This window comes from Pinus tabuliformis, chromosome 7 (genome assembly GCF_031772625.1).
Source record: "Pinus tabuliformis cultivar Carrire ecotype Pingquan chromosome 7, CPIR1, whole genome shotgun sequence".
NCBI lineage: Eukaryota > Viridiplantae > Streptophyta > Pinopsida > Pinales > Pinaceae > Pinus > Pinus tabuliformis.
In genome coordinates, this window is record NC_142293.1 from 1,787,870,143 (window position 1) to 1,787,883,896 (window position 13,754).

Genomic DNA, 13,754 nt, shown 5'->3' on the forward strand with positions numbered 1-13,754 from the left:
TATATATAAATTTTTTTTTACGTGTATGTTAAAGCATGTAGGTGCGTGACAACAACAAAAAACAAGATTTTACAATTTTTTTCTTCGAGATTCTAGTAAAATACTCCAAAATTTATAATAATTAAACAACTCCATTTTTTATTATTTAATTTCATACTATATATATAATTTTTTTCATATTAAAAAAATTACACATTAATAAATTTGGTCTCTCTTGTTATTTTTATTTAATAAATCTGAATTTAAACTATTTTTAATAAGATCATGAAACCCAAAATTATAGAATAATGCAAAATTCACAACTCAAACTTGTGATATATTAATCGAGTCAACATTCAATTTCAAATAAATTTTCTCAAAAACTATATATACTTTATTGAATTTAAGTTTTTCTGATCCATAGCATTTAATTTCAAATAAATTTTCTCAAAACTATATATACCTTGTTGAATTTAAGCTTCTGTGATCCATATCAAATTTAATAAGAAGATTTTTCCAGGGAAATCACATTATAGTATTTTTGTCTACGCTTTTCGAACCAACGAGTGTGGTTTATGGTCAGGGCAAGTTGAAAAACCAGATCACAACTACAGGTTAAATTGGGGGATCAGATCTTCCAACAATTATATATTAAATAAATAAAACTATAATTTTAAAATGAAACTCTTATAAATTTTTAATTTTGAATATAATATTATATTCTTTCGTCTGCTCGTAACAACTCCTCCTCCGGACTAACCTGCAAAACACATCACTACAATCTACTGATGCACAAATCCTTGGTTATCTTCTTTTATCTGTATTCTTGAAATATTAGTCAATTCATCACTCCATGTGAATGAATGAATTCATAACGGAGTGTTGCCAAAGTCAATAAAATTAATTCGTGCCACCATATGATATGCCATTGGCAGTTGAGTGAATAGGTAGTTCTTATCAATTTGTTGTAATTTTTGACATGTCATCGCTGACTGAGATTATAATAGTGTACGTTCAAGATTCTGGTGAAATAGTAATTTGTAAAAACATCCCGAATACATGAACTTTACAGTGTTGAGCGTTGAGTAGATTTTCTGGAATCCAGTTTATTGGTTGAGATTTTGGGTGGTACAGAACTCAGACAGCCAAAATGATAAAGATAAAAAGCTTTTTAAGCGAAGACCATTTCATTTTTCAACCACACCTAACAACATCAAGCTATATATTTCTTGAATATTAAGAAACGTTACAGACAGCATATATATGTCCAAATGGGTAGGGTAGTTGGGGGTTCCCCGTGGAACAAGAATATTAATTATTAATAAAAAAACCAACGCAAGAAAAATGATCACTTCTATTGCTGGTTGGAGTTGGGAGGCATGAGTAGTGTTGGGTCACTCACATAGATAAGGAGAAGCAATGGCAATGGCCTCTGCAGCATCTCCATACAGAGGTCTCGCAAGGCCTGCTAAACCCAATGCAGATAATATCGGTAGCAGCATTTCAAATTGTTCATCCTCTGTTATATTTTTATCGTCACAGCTACCCACTTCGCCATCTTCATCTCATTCTCTTTCGTCATCATTGTGTTACGGATTGAAGTTGATAGGACGATGTATTCCTGTTCAATACGAGAGTTCTTCAAGCCAATGGAGGGCTTGGACAGTGGAAAAACCAACCCAGGAAGTGCTTGGCAGGCGTTATGTGGCAAGAGCAGCAGTTGGAACCGAAACCGAAGAGCTGCAGGAAACATCAGGTGGGTTCTCTCTTCTCATTGTAGCTCATGTTAAGCATTTTTCAGTTTTTGTAACTCCATTTGTCATATCCTATAAACTCATCTCTCATATATTTCTACTAGTGTGGATCCTGTTGGTGTTTATGTTGGAGTAATTTGGATTAATTCCAACCCTCATAATGGGTGATCAGTATGATGTTAATTTCGGTGATAGTTTTGTGGGCAATTTAGCTTGAATACCCACCTCCTGGAATCCAGCCTCTTAATTACAGGTGTGAACTGGGCAATCTGAATGGTATTCATGTGAAGTTTGCCAATTATGCATAATTGGCTAAATATACTAAATATATGTGCTCCTCTTGATAAGAGTATAGATTCCAATGAGAACAGGGGAATGGAAGAGAGCAACACAGGAAGACACAAGTGATGCCAGAACTATGTATGCAACATTTCATGCCTTAAAAAAGGCTTAGGCCACATAGAACCCGCACTACAAAACTCTGGTTGGCCCAAAACTATGGGCTGGAAACCACAGGCCGAGTCAAACATTAGAAGCGAGAACTATATTATTGACGAGTGTGCCATCTGCCGATAGCAGGTGAGTAGGATTGATGTACAACATGGAATCAACGTGGCCAACTAAGCTACATGAGTCTCATCGCCTCTGGTGTCATTTGCTTGTTCCTTGACCAGTTGTTTGTTTCATAAGTCTGTTTAATGTTATTGATGTTACCTGCTATGTATGCTTGTCCCATGGTAATTGCGTGCGGCCTTGCTTATCAATTGTTTTTAACTCTCTTGGAGTCTTTCCAAGCCACAGTCAAAACGTGGTTGCCTGTTGCGTTTGAGCCTTGAGATTTACCAGCTCAAAGAAAAGAGAAAAAAAACCCTAAGTGATCTCAATGAAACGTTGACTAGAAAACGCAGTAGGAGTAAATCTTATGACATTAAGGTTTCATGTTAATCTGCGGGTAACTCTGAAAACAAGAAGTATTGACTGCTGATCGGCAATCAGGTATAAGGGATTTCACAGTTCACTAACAGTTGGGGCATAATATATGTAAAAACCAAAAGGTTTGCATAGTCAGATCGTATTTTTACCTCACAGTTGAAGTGCCGTAACTGCATTCATGTCATGTTGGGCTGTCTGATTAAAAAATGGCAATGCCATTTTTATGGATCTATTCCTACGGGGCAATGAGTGTTGTGAGTTGCCTTTACCTACAAGAGTTATCGTTATTTGGTTCTATTTGTATTGTAAACCAGATCAGGTTAATTCAGTTTTGGCGATTGTGGTATATGAGTTCAGCCACGGGTAAATCTAGAAACAACCATCCAAAATGGGAAGGATTGCTTTTAGGAGGAAGGTGTGACAGCTTGCTTTGCATTTCGCTTTTGGGGTTTTGTTTCTGAAAACAGTGTGCCCGTATGGGTCTGCTCTATGCAAGGCATTACAAAGCCCTAATTAAAAGCAAAACAGAAAAAAAGGGTTTTATGTAAATAGAAAGTAAGAGAAGCTTTTACATGTTTCTGAAGTTGATAACAAATTTTGGAGGCAAATTTTAACATATGAAACTAAAACAATATGATTCCACCGAGGGATTGGAATTCATACCTTAAGAAGCTTTATGCATCCCCTAACTTTGTGGAAAACATTCAAACCCTTAGTATAAAGGAAGAAGTTTTTATTTAGGAAGACATAGATTTGGATTTAACTGACTTGCAAAAGGGAAAGCTAAGGAATTCGAAGGCTATCAAGTTGAAGTTCAAAACTCACATTTACAAGCTCTTGAATCCCTAAACCTGGGACTTGAAGCCTCATTATTCTTATTTTTAAAATCAATTGGGGATAAAACTACACTACCATAATGATAAGCCCTCTTCTAGCCAAATTGTATGGAATTATTTTAGATAAGATTAGAAAGTTAGAAAAAAGGGCTAAAGACTGGGCTGCTTTTAGAATCTATCATTCCATTGTGGATCATCTAGTTGTGCTTAGGATCGTCACAAAGGAATGTCATAACAATAAAACAAATCTCCTATGTTGCTTCAGTGACTTTAAAGTATTTGACATGGTTCCTAGAATCAATTTTTGAAATAGATTAGAAGAGCAGGGGTCCATTTGAGTTGAGAGCTGTTGTGATAAGGTCGTATGAGAAGGTTATGATAAGCTCAGAACACTGAGGGTTGGTCAAAAGAAATTAATTGTAATATAAGAGTTTAGCAAGGATGTCCCTTGTCCCCTACCCTTTTTAGCATTTACATTGCCAGTGAGAGGCTCGTTTGGAAGAAGCGGGTTGTGCTGGCACTATTTTAGCAGGCAAAGTGGGAGGCAAGGTGACCATGCTTGTAAGAGTGAATTGGGCCAGAGACAAGATTCGTAACCGGCAGCACAAGGATAACTAGTGTTCAAGACAGGTAGAGGAGGCAAAGCCCAGATAATACCAAAACTTCTTTGCACCATGATCTTAGATTACACCTTCACTTTTTCCAACTCTTTTTCGCTGAATTTTTTTGCTATAATCTTTTAATATAGTTTGGCTTTATGGAACTGTCTAAGAAGATAGCCTTATATGTAAACTCCCTTTCCCCATAGGCCAGCCTGCCTCAAAGATGGTTTAATAAAATTGTCTATTCTATTTTATTCTCAATATCAATGTGCTTGCAGTTGTTGATGGGCAGCACAACCCTGCCTATTAATTCAGCAATTGAAGGAAAATTTAAATCAAACTCAAGTTTCAGTTATATGTGGAAACTCCATGGCTTTTCAACTTGGAGATAATCGTGAAGTGACTCTATTACCATCTGCCATCCTTTTGATTTACACAGAATTCACTGGAATTTTTAGATGTTGCAGTTATCCTTCTGATGCAAACTATTTTCAGTTTCTAATATTAAGGTTTATTCACTTAATCTCTTCTCAAGCTGGCATCTCTGTTTTTGAATGTTGGTTATACATGAGCACCTATTCAGATTCCACTGTGCTGTTAAGTTTCACAAGCTCATCACTTCAAATGTTGATAACTAAAACAGGTAAAGCAATAACTTTGAAATTACTTGACATAAGCATCGACATGAGTCGAAAGAAGCTCTCCACAATGGCCTGGCTGTAGAAAAACATACTGCTTAAGCCTGTTTAGAGTCTAAACTTTATATTCTATCCAATAATACCAGGAGATAATAGTGGAGTGTCTTGGAGATACATACTTGGAGATAATAGTGGAGTGACTTTATTACCATCTGCCATCCTTTCGTTTTGCACATAATTCACTGGAATTTTTAAATGTTGCGGTTATCCTTCTGATGCAAACTACTCTCAGTTTCTATGTTAAGGTTTATTCACTTCATCTCTTCTCAAGCTTGCATCTCTGTTTTTGAATGATGGTTATACATGAACACCTATTCCGATTCCACAGTGCTATTAGTTTTCACAAGTTTATCACTTCAAATGTTGATAACTAAAACAGGTAAAGCAATAAACTTGAGATTATTTGACATAAGCATTGATGTGAGTTGAAACTTGAAAGTAGCTCTCCACAATGACCTGGCTGTAGAAAAACATACTTCTTAAGCCTGTTTAGAGTCTAGACTTTATATTCCATTCGATAATACCTTTATTATACAGCTCACAATTGTTCCATGAGTGGGTTAATCTCTACTTCATCTCTTACATAATGATGTTTGCAAAATCAATTAGTATCCAGAACTTCCTTCTTCATTAAATTTTAGCAGCTTGGATTATGATTTTTACAAAGTTCTCATGTATTCTTAATTTCTTAGATGTTGATAATGGTACTGATAAAAGCTTTCTTAATTGAGAATTTGCAGCTGTGAACATTTATCATACGAGATGATTACAATAGCCATTATGTCTAACAATGGGTGTAGCTATAAAAGCATATTTGTAGTAAATAGCAGGACTATGGTGTCCTGTACATTTAAAGTATTGTTGTTTCAACTTTCAAGAATATATAGAAAGGTTCCTACTACTTTTCTGAACTTGACTTTTAGTTAGTCCTAAGGCTATCTTCTGTAATTAAACAGCCTGGATTCTGTTATCTTGCAGTGTCTCTAAAGGGTGTTGAAAATTTAGTCATAATAGGCTCAGGTCCCGCTGGTTATACAGCAGCAATATATGCAGCTCGTGCAAACTTGAAACCGTTAATATTTGAAGGGTATCAAGCAGGTGGAGTGCCAGGAGGTCAGTTGATGACTACAACAGAGGTAGAAAACTTCCCTGGATTTCCTGATGGCATCACAGGGCCTGATTTGATGGATAGGTTAGTCTATTTTCTACTGTGATAAATATAGTCAGCTTTTTGACATGCATATTTGGCATTTTGAATGGTCCAGATAGAAACATTTCTTCGATTTATGCCATTGCAGAGTTGCGGTGAAACTGCCTGCATCTACATTCTTCTATGCTTATAGTTCTGTTGGAGAAAGAATGCTAGTAATCATGTTTTTGACATACTCAACCTTCACATAGGATGCGGCGACAAGCAGAACGATGGGGTGCTGAACTGTTCCAAGAAGATGTAGAGCATGTTGATCTGAAGAACAGGCCTTTTACAATCCGAAGCAGTGAGCGTGAGGTACAATTAAAATACGAGATTCCTATTTATATTAGGTACAATTAAAATATGAGATTCCTATTTATATTAGGTACAATTAAAATATGAGATTCCTATTTATATTAAGTTCTAAAATCTCATGGTGCCTCCCTGGGAGACATCAAGTTTGCTGATACTGTCTGAACATGGCTATCATTTCCAGGTCAAGTGTCACAGTTTAATAGTAGCAACAGGAGCCACAGCCAGAAGGTTAGGGTTTCCTCGTGAAAAAGAATTTTGGAGCAGAGGAATAAGTGCCTGTGCAATTTGTGATGGTGCATCCCCTTTATTTAAAGGTCAAGAGCTCGCAGTTGTTGGAGGTGGTGACACAGCCACAGAAGAAGCAATATACCTCACTAAATATGCCCGACATGTACATTTGTTAGTGCGAAAAGACATATTGAGAGCATCCAAAGCAATGCAGGACAGGTGTGATTTCAGACTACAAAACTTTTTTTTGCATGCTTTGCAAGTTCAATTGCAAACAACTCAATCAAAGCTCTTGGGATTTAAGCTTTTAAATAGATATTTCATCTTACCTTGTTTGATCATTATGCTCAGTTCAGATACATTGACCATAGGAGACAATTTAGGCAATCTCTTTGTGCTTTTACCTTATCTGTTGATGTCTTAGTCCCAGACTCCTAGGGTCCATTTCTGGTCACTGAAAGACCTAAAAGTTCAATTCTAATATCAAATCCAATATTCTAACAGTGCCATCATTTAATGAAACAAATTTCCTACTTCCCAACTCTCTAGATCAGCATTTATAGTATCATATACCAGTCAGCATTCAATGAGAGAGTGGAAGCCAAAATCTTTCACAGGCCTTCCAGTTAAATGCTGATATAGGATCATCATAGTTAACAAGTATGGGCATATTTTGAAAGGACAGATGCATTTTTTGGTTCTTTTACTATGTCAATATACATATTGTTTTCATATCTTTGGTATCGGTAGTCAATGATAATTAATCCTGAACTGGGGGTACTTCCATGGTTGTTTTCCAATTTCTAATTGTATATTTCCATGGCTCATTTGATTTTAAAAATCATTTTTTCCATTCCTCCATGAATCCTTGTACAAGGTATTTTCCGGTACAACCACACTTCTTTGTATTTTCTGTTTGCCAAAACCTGTAGCTAAGGGTTATTAAATTTTCTGTTTTTGTGATGTATTTATATGTATATTTAGAACCAGACAGGCAAGAAGATCAAGGCCTTGAGGTCAGATAATGGGGGAGAGTACATCTCCAACGACTTCAAGGATTTCTGCAAAGGACGGAGGGGTCAAGAGGGAGATGAGAGACTCATACAACCCTTAATTTTGGATGACTTTCACATGTCTAGAGTAGAGACACTTAGACCTGTGTACAAGTACATGTTTGATGCTAGTATCATCAACAGCCCCTCTTAGTGAATAAGGTACTTCTAAAGAATCACCTGGAACTGGATTCCCCTCTGGTCTTGGCACAATGTCCCTTGTATCATACTTCACGATGGCTTTCCTAGCTAAGAGGGAGTGTTGATGATAGTAACATAGAACAGGTACTTGTACACAGGTCTAAGTGTCTAGACACGTGGAAGTCATCCAAAAGGACCCTTGACCTTAGCAATTACTTTACTCATTAAAGTAATTGACTTTTATAAGATAAAATAAGTTAATCTAATGGAATACAAAGGTTATTTGTATTAGTGAATCAGATGAATCTCAACCGGTGATCTCAAGTGATGTTGAGATTTAATCTCAACAGTCAATCACTTTGGAAATTAGGGTTGTGGATTCGATAAATAACTCAAACTTATAAATGGAAGGCTAGGCTAAGGGAGAAGGCATATCTTTGTGCAGAAGACATAGTGAGATCTCGGTGATTGGGTGGTGAAGGAATTTCATCCAAGTGTGCAGGGTTTGAGGATGAGTGCAAGGGGCAGCAAGGGAGAAGGATCAAGATCATGCAAGTAATATCTGCATAGGTTTTGATCAGCTGGATCATTTCTAGGATTTGTTGTATTTGTGTTTTCTTCAGAGGGCCATTATCCCAGGAAGGGGGCCCTTGTATGCTGTAGATTATTGTTAATAAAATAATAGATTTTGAAAGGTAGAAATTATGTGTGCATGTATTTGAGATTGGTTAATGTTTGTTACCCCTTTTATCTATTCTATTTACAGGTTAAATCTTAGCTGTGCTTTTTATGTAGTAGATTTGCGTAATAATTAAATTTACTCAAGAAATCTGCCAGGAAAAAATTAACCAAGTTGCTGGGGTTAGAAAACTAACATCAATAACCCATAGTTGGTGTGACTTGGTTGAAAGTGCCATAGCTTATTGTCATCCTTTGTGTTGGCCACCATTGCAATGAATTTATTCGACGCTGAAGGTGGAGAAGACTTCCCTAGCTTGTACACACGTTGGGATATATCACAATATTCAAAAGCATCAATTTTGGAAGTTGTCATTAGTGTTTTTAACAACCCATCTATTTGGCCAAAATTCCACCTTTTCATTGGTGTGAGTAATGTGGTAAATAGATAAAATATTTGGTCCCACTCTAGGAAAATGGATAACATCTTTGTATTGAACATTATCAATTTGTACAGTACTGCAACTAGAGACTAGGAGAGTTGAGTCTGTGAAAATTCTATCACTGCAACAACTGATTTACTTTACCTACTTATTTTCCAATAAGTTATTTATAAAATTCCTTCAATAAATTTTGCTGTAGATATCACACCATAATACAGAAACAAACACATGCACAAGAATCAACACATTGACACAGATATTTTGGACAACGGTCCCCGGAATTACCCAATGTGGGAAAACTGGTGCAGCAAGGGAGGATTTTATTATTCAACAATTCTTCAGTACAACAGGGTGCCAAACTGGCTTACTCAACAGAGAGAAAATTCTCCAGCACTTCTCCCAGTCTCTGCGTCAGCCTTGCTGAACTCTGCGTAGCTCCCAGACACTCTGTGTCAGCTTGGATGACCTCTGCGTAGCTCCCAGACACTCTGCGTCAGCCCCTGCCTCTTTGCGTCAGCACTGGACCTCTCTGCGTCACCCACGCAGGCCCTCTAGTGACTGCGCAGTTTACTGCTGCCTTTGCGTCTGCCTGAGAGGCTCGGCGTCTACCTCTCCAACGTCTGCGCTGGTCTTCTGGCGCTGTTCTTGACTCTCTGTTCCATACTTGTTGCTTCCTGTTGCTCTCCAGACCACTAGTTCGAATTTCTCAGCTAACCCCGCTCCAGAAATCAAGCTGACTGGTCTCCCTTAGTGTGTTCTCTAATTGACCCTCAAGCCTCTTCTTATACTTTTCTCATTTGTTCATCAATGGTCGATATTAAATCTCTAATCAATGGCTAAGATTAGATTTGGCTTGATCCATGACTTTTGGATCCTTCTAACCCAGTTTTATATTAATACCCATTAATATTTTATTTTTCCCAAGTTTAGACTTAGGAACTTCATTAAAAATATTAATTATTTTAATATCTCCCAAACCGGTTAGAATCTGCCATTTTTGGGTTTTGGAGATCTCATGTGCTTTAGCCTCTCTACCAATTTTCATGGCTAGAGCACATCCGATGCTACCCCAAATCAATAGAGTCATCACTAATAGTTACCAACTCACCTTTGTGTTGGTCATTGTAATCAAAGAGGGGGTGTGGGTGTCAGTGATTTGTCATGTGTCGGGACTCTGGTACCCGTCTAGAATTTGCAATCCATTCTTGAGTAGAAGGGACTATATAGTAGTGTTCACCTTGAAGTATGTGGAGTCACTAGCCTTGTCTTCAAAGAGAGAGTTATTTCCGGTTGTTTACTAAACAATATCTTTAATCTTTCTGGAAATCCTAGTGTCCCCTAGAGATTGATTCATACATGAGGAGGGAGAAGCCTTAGTGCGAGCATCCTTATGGGGATATAGTTCATCCAAGTTTCTCAAGTTGACTTGATGGATAAGATTCCAAAATATGTCTTCCAAATAGTGGAAGTCGAGTTTGGAATAGAATGAGGAATGCAATAAAATGGTCACAAAATTTTTGAATGTAGGAGTGCGGTTTTTAAGAGCAATATTTATATATTCAAGGTCCATTTTACCTTTTCTATTGCTTTTAAGAATGTCTGCTTTCAGATTCTTGAACTTGGAAATGTATTCCTCAATTGTTGTAAAATCCACCATTTCAAGGTTAGAGAGCTTTGTTTCAAGTCTATTAATTTGAGTGGTGTTCACTATGCCAAATAGGGTGTGGAAGGAATCCCAAACTTGCTTTGCACTTTTGTTGGTGTAGCAGGCAAGATAGAATTGCATGTATAGATTGATAAATCCTATTAAATATTGTAGCTCAGATAAGTGTTCTAGCCTTGAGAGGTGTCATTGAGGTTAGGAACACAAAGGAATTAATTATCTCCAAGCCCATGTAATTTTTCCTAAGTTTCACCCATGGAAAATATCTTAATTGACTATAGTTGAGATAAGATTGATTTACCTCTAGAAGCTCGTGGAAAGTTTCTAAGATGATCTTAGCCATCGATTGGATCAAGTGAACTTCTAATCGTGGCCATTCATTTGTGAATGAGAGATTATAAAACTTAATAGGAATCGATGGGCAACTTTGATGTTAAATTATGGTATGTTCTATGCTTAAGAGAAATTTACTTCAAATCTTCTTATTAGCCCAATATCAATTTCCAGTATTGTAATCACATCAACATGATAGTAAAATGCAGATAGAACATAAATGTAAACAACAGAAGACAAGCCAAGACAAGAGATAAGATGTGGCACCAGCTAGGGACAAACCCCAGTGCGGGGAAACCCTTTGATCAATTCTTCTATATTCTTCAATAATTCAACAGAGAGAGAGAGAGAGTACAATATCGCAAATTTGTGATTTTACAATAGCAACAATACAATCCTAATCAGCAAGGTCAAAGCTAGTCAAACAGCTCCCAAATGACCTCAAGTCAACCTAGGAGAACTCGGCCTTCAACAACAATAGTAAGCAGCCCAAAACAGTCTACAAAATATGGTCAAACAACAGTCAATGTAACTGCAGCTCTGCGGTCAGCCCCAACCAGTCAACGCTGGTCAAATCCGTGGTCAAACAGGCCAACGTTTGGCTGCCCAGTCAAACCTCCTCTTCGCTGGTCAACGCATGCATAATATAGCCCTGCTGCTCCACAGTCAGCCCTAGGTCAACGCTGCCCTAAAACAAACCTGCGTCCTTCCTTCTCCCATGTGTGTCTTCCTCCTCCTACGCGTACCCAAGAGACTAGGAGAGAGAGGAATGAGATGGTGAGATGAGTGTCATAATGCCTCAAGGTCTCCTCTTCTTATATACCACGTTGAGGATAAGCTGGGGGTGTAAAACACTATTTTACTTGCTGGCCGACCTTGAAAAATTGTCAAGAAATACAAATAAATTCATATCTCCATGAATACATGTCGGAATCGGATGATCGTTAGATCAATCCTACACCTCTTGATGAGAGGAATCCAAGAAAAATATCAGTTGCCATAAATGAGGTGACCCACATGGAGTTTAGCCCTAGTTGCCAATTTTAACATTTGGAGACACATCGAGTGGGTGATTTTCAGTGAGACACTAGGAGGGTTTCAACAACAGTAATTGGGAGAAGAATTTCCAGAGGTTTTTGCTATCAGTTATTCTTTGCAGGAGATTGAGTTTTTCCAGTGAGTCTGTGAGCTTAGGAGGCCAAGTTGCTCAGTAAATTCATAGGAGTAGAGGTCGAGATTATTTTTGAGATCCAGTGCAAGTCTTCTAGAGGCCAATGTGAGTTTACCAGAGGAGGTGCGAATTGCTAGGAGGGTAGATCGAGTTTTCCAGGAGGCAGTACAAGTTTCCAAAGGTAGTGCGAGTTTTCTAGGAGATAGTGTGAATTGCCGGAAGACCAGTGCGAGTTGTTGGAGGCTGTGCGAATTGCATAAGAGGAAGTGTGGGGCTTCTTTAGGTTGCTTTGAATAACAAAAGTGAAGATAAAATACTGCAGAAGCTTTGCCAGTATTAGGTAAGTAGTTGTAATTTCACAAGAGCAGTTTTCGCTGAAGATAATAAAATAAACCCTCAGATCTTCCAAATAGTGGAAGTTGAGTTTGGAATAGAAAGAGGAATGCAATAAAATGGTCACAAAATTTTTGAATGTAGGAGTGCGGTTTTTAAGAGCAATATTGATATATTCAAGGTCCATTTTACCTTTGCTATTGCTTTTAAGAATGTCTGCTTTTAGATTCTTGAACTTGGAAATGTATTCCTCAATTGTTGTAAAATCCACCATTTCGAGGTTAGAGAGCTTTGTTTCAAGTCTATTAATTTGAGTGGTGTTCATTGTGCCAAATAGGGTGTGGAAGGAATCCCAAACTTGCTTTGCACTTTTGTTGGTGTAGTAGGCAAGATAGGATTGCATGTACAGATTGATAAATCCTATTAAATATTGTAGCTCAGATAGGTGTTCTAGCCTTGAGAGGTGTCATTGAGGCTAGGAACACAAAGGAATTAATTATCTCCAAGCCTATGTAATTTTTCCTAAGTTTCACCTATGGAAAATATCTTAATTATGTCAATTAGTGATTTTTTAAATATTTCCTAAGTATAAACTTAGGGAAAGTGGATAATTAATTGACATTAGTTGGGATAAGATTGATTTACCTCTAGAAGCTTGTGGAAAGTTTCTAAGATGATCTTAGCCATCGATTGGATCAAGTGAACTTCTAATCGTGGCCATTCATTTGTGAATGAGAGATTATAAAAGGAATCAATGGGCAACTTTGGAGACATATCGAGTGGGTGATTTTCAGTGAGACACCAGAAGGGTTTCAACAATAGTAATTGGAAGAAGAATTTCCAGAGATTTTTGCTATCAGTTATTCTTTGCAGGAGATCGTGTTTTTCCAGTGAGTCCATGAGCTTAGGAGGCCGAGTTGCTTAGTAAATTCACAGGAGTAGAGGTCGAGATTATTTTTGAGATCTAGTGGGAGTCTTCCAGAGGCCAATGTGAGTTTAACAAAGGAGGTGCGAATTGCTAGGAAGGCAGATTGAGTTTTCCAGGAGGTAGTTCAAGTTTCCAGAAGGTAGTGTGAGTTTTCGAGGAGACAGTGTGAATTGCTGGAAGACAAGTGCGAGTTGCTGGAGGCTGTGTGAATTGCATAAGAGGAAGCGTGGGGCTTCTTTAGGTTGATTCAAATAACAAAAGTGAAGATAAAATATTGCCGAAGCTTTGCCAGCATTAGTTAAGTAGTTGTAATTTCACAAGAGCAATTTTTGCTGAAGATAATAAAATAAACCCTCAGATTTGAAAATTGGTTTTCCCCACATTGCGGTTTTCCTAGGGACATTTGTCCAAAAATACTTGTGTCAATTGTGTGATTGGTTTCTGGTATATTTCGCTGCAATTTTTATCTTGTGAA

General features: G+C 37.5%; 1 protein-coding gene across 2 annotated transcripts in view; it reads left to right on the top strand.

Moving 5' to 3' along the window:
* The first annotated feature begins 1,183 nt into the window (after nt 1–1,183).
* The window catches only part of LOC149255503 (thioredoxin reductase NTRC-like), a 362,592-nt gene continuing 350,021 nt past the window's right edge, over nt 1,184–13,754 (top strand). The window contains exons 1-4 of one of the 2 annotated variants that reach the window (XM_089460504.1): nt 1,184–1,735; nt 5,781–5,994; nt 6,204–6,309; nt 6,491–6,756. In XM_089460504.1, coding sequence (XP_089316630.1) covers nt 1,399–1,735; nt 5,781–5,994; nt 6,204–6,309; nt 6,491–6,756 — 923 coding nt within the window. In that variant the 5' untranslated portion in view covers nt 1,184–1,398. The remainder of the gene's footprint in view (nt 1,736–5,780; nt 5,995–6,203; nt 6,310–6,490; nt 6,757–13,754) is intronic. The other variant, XM_089460503.1, reaches the window with a different exon arrangement.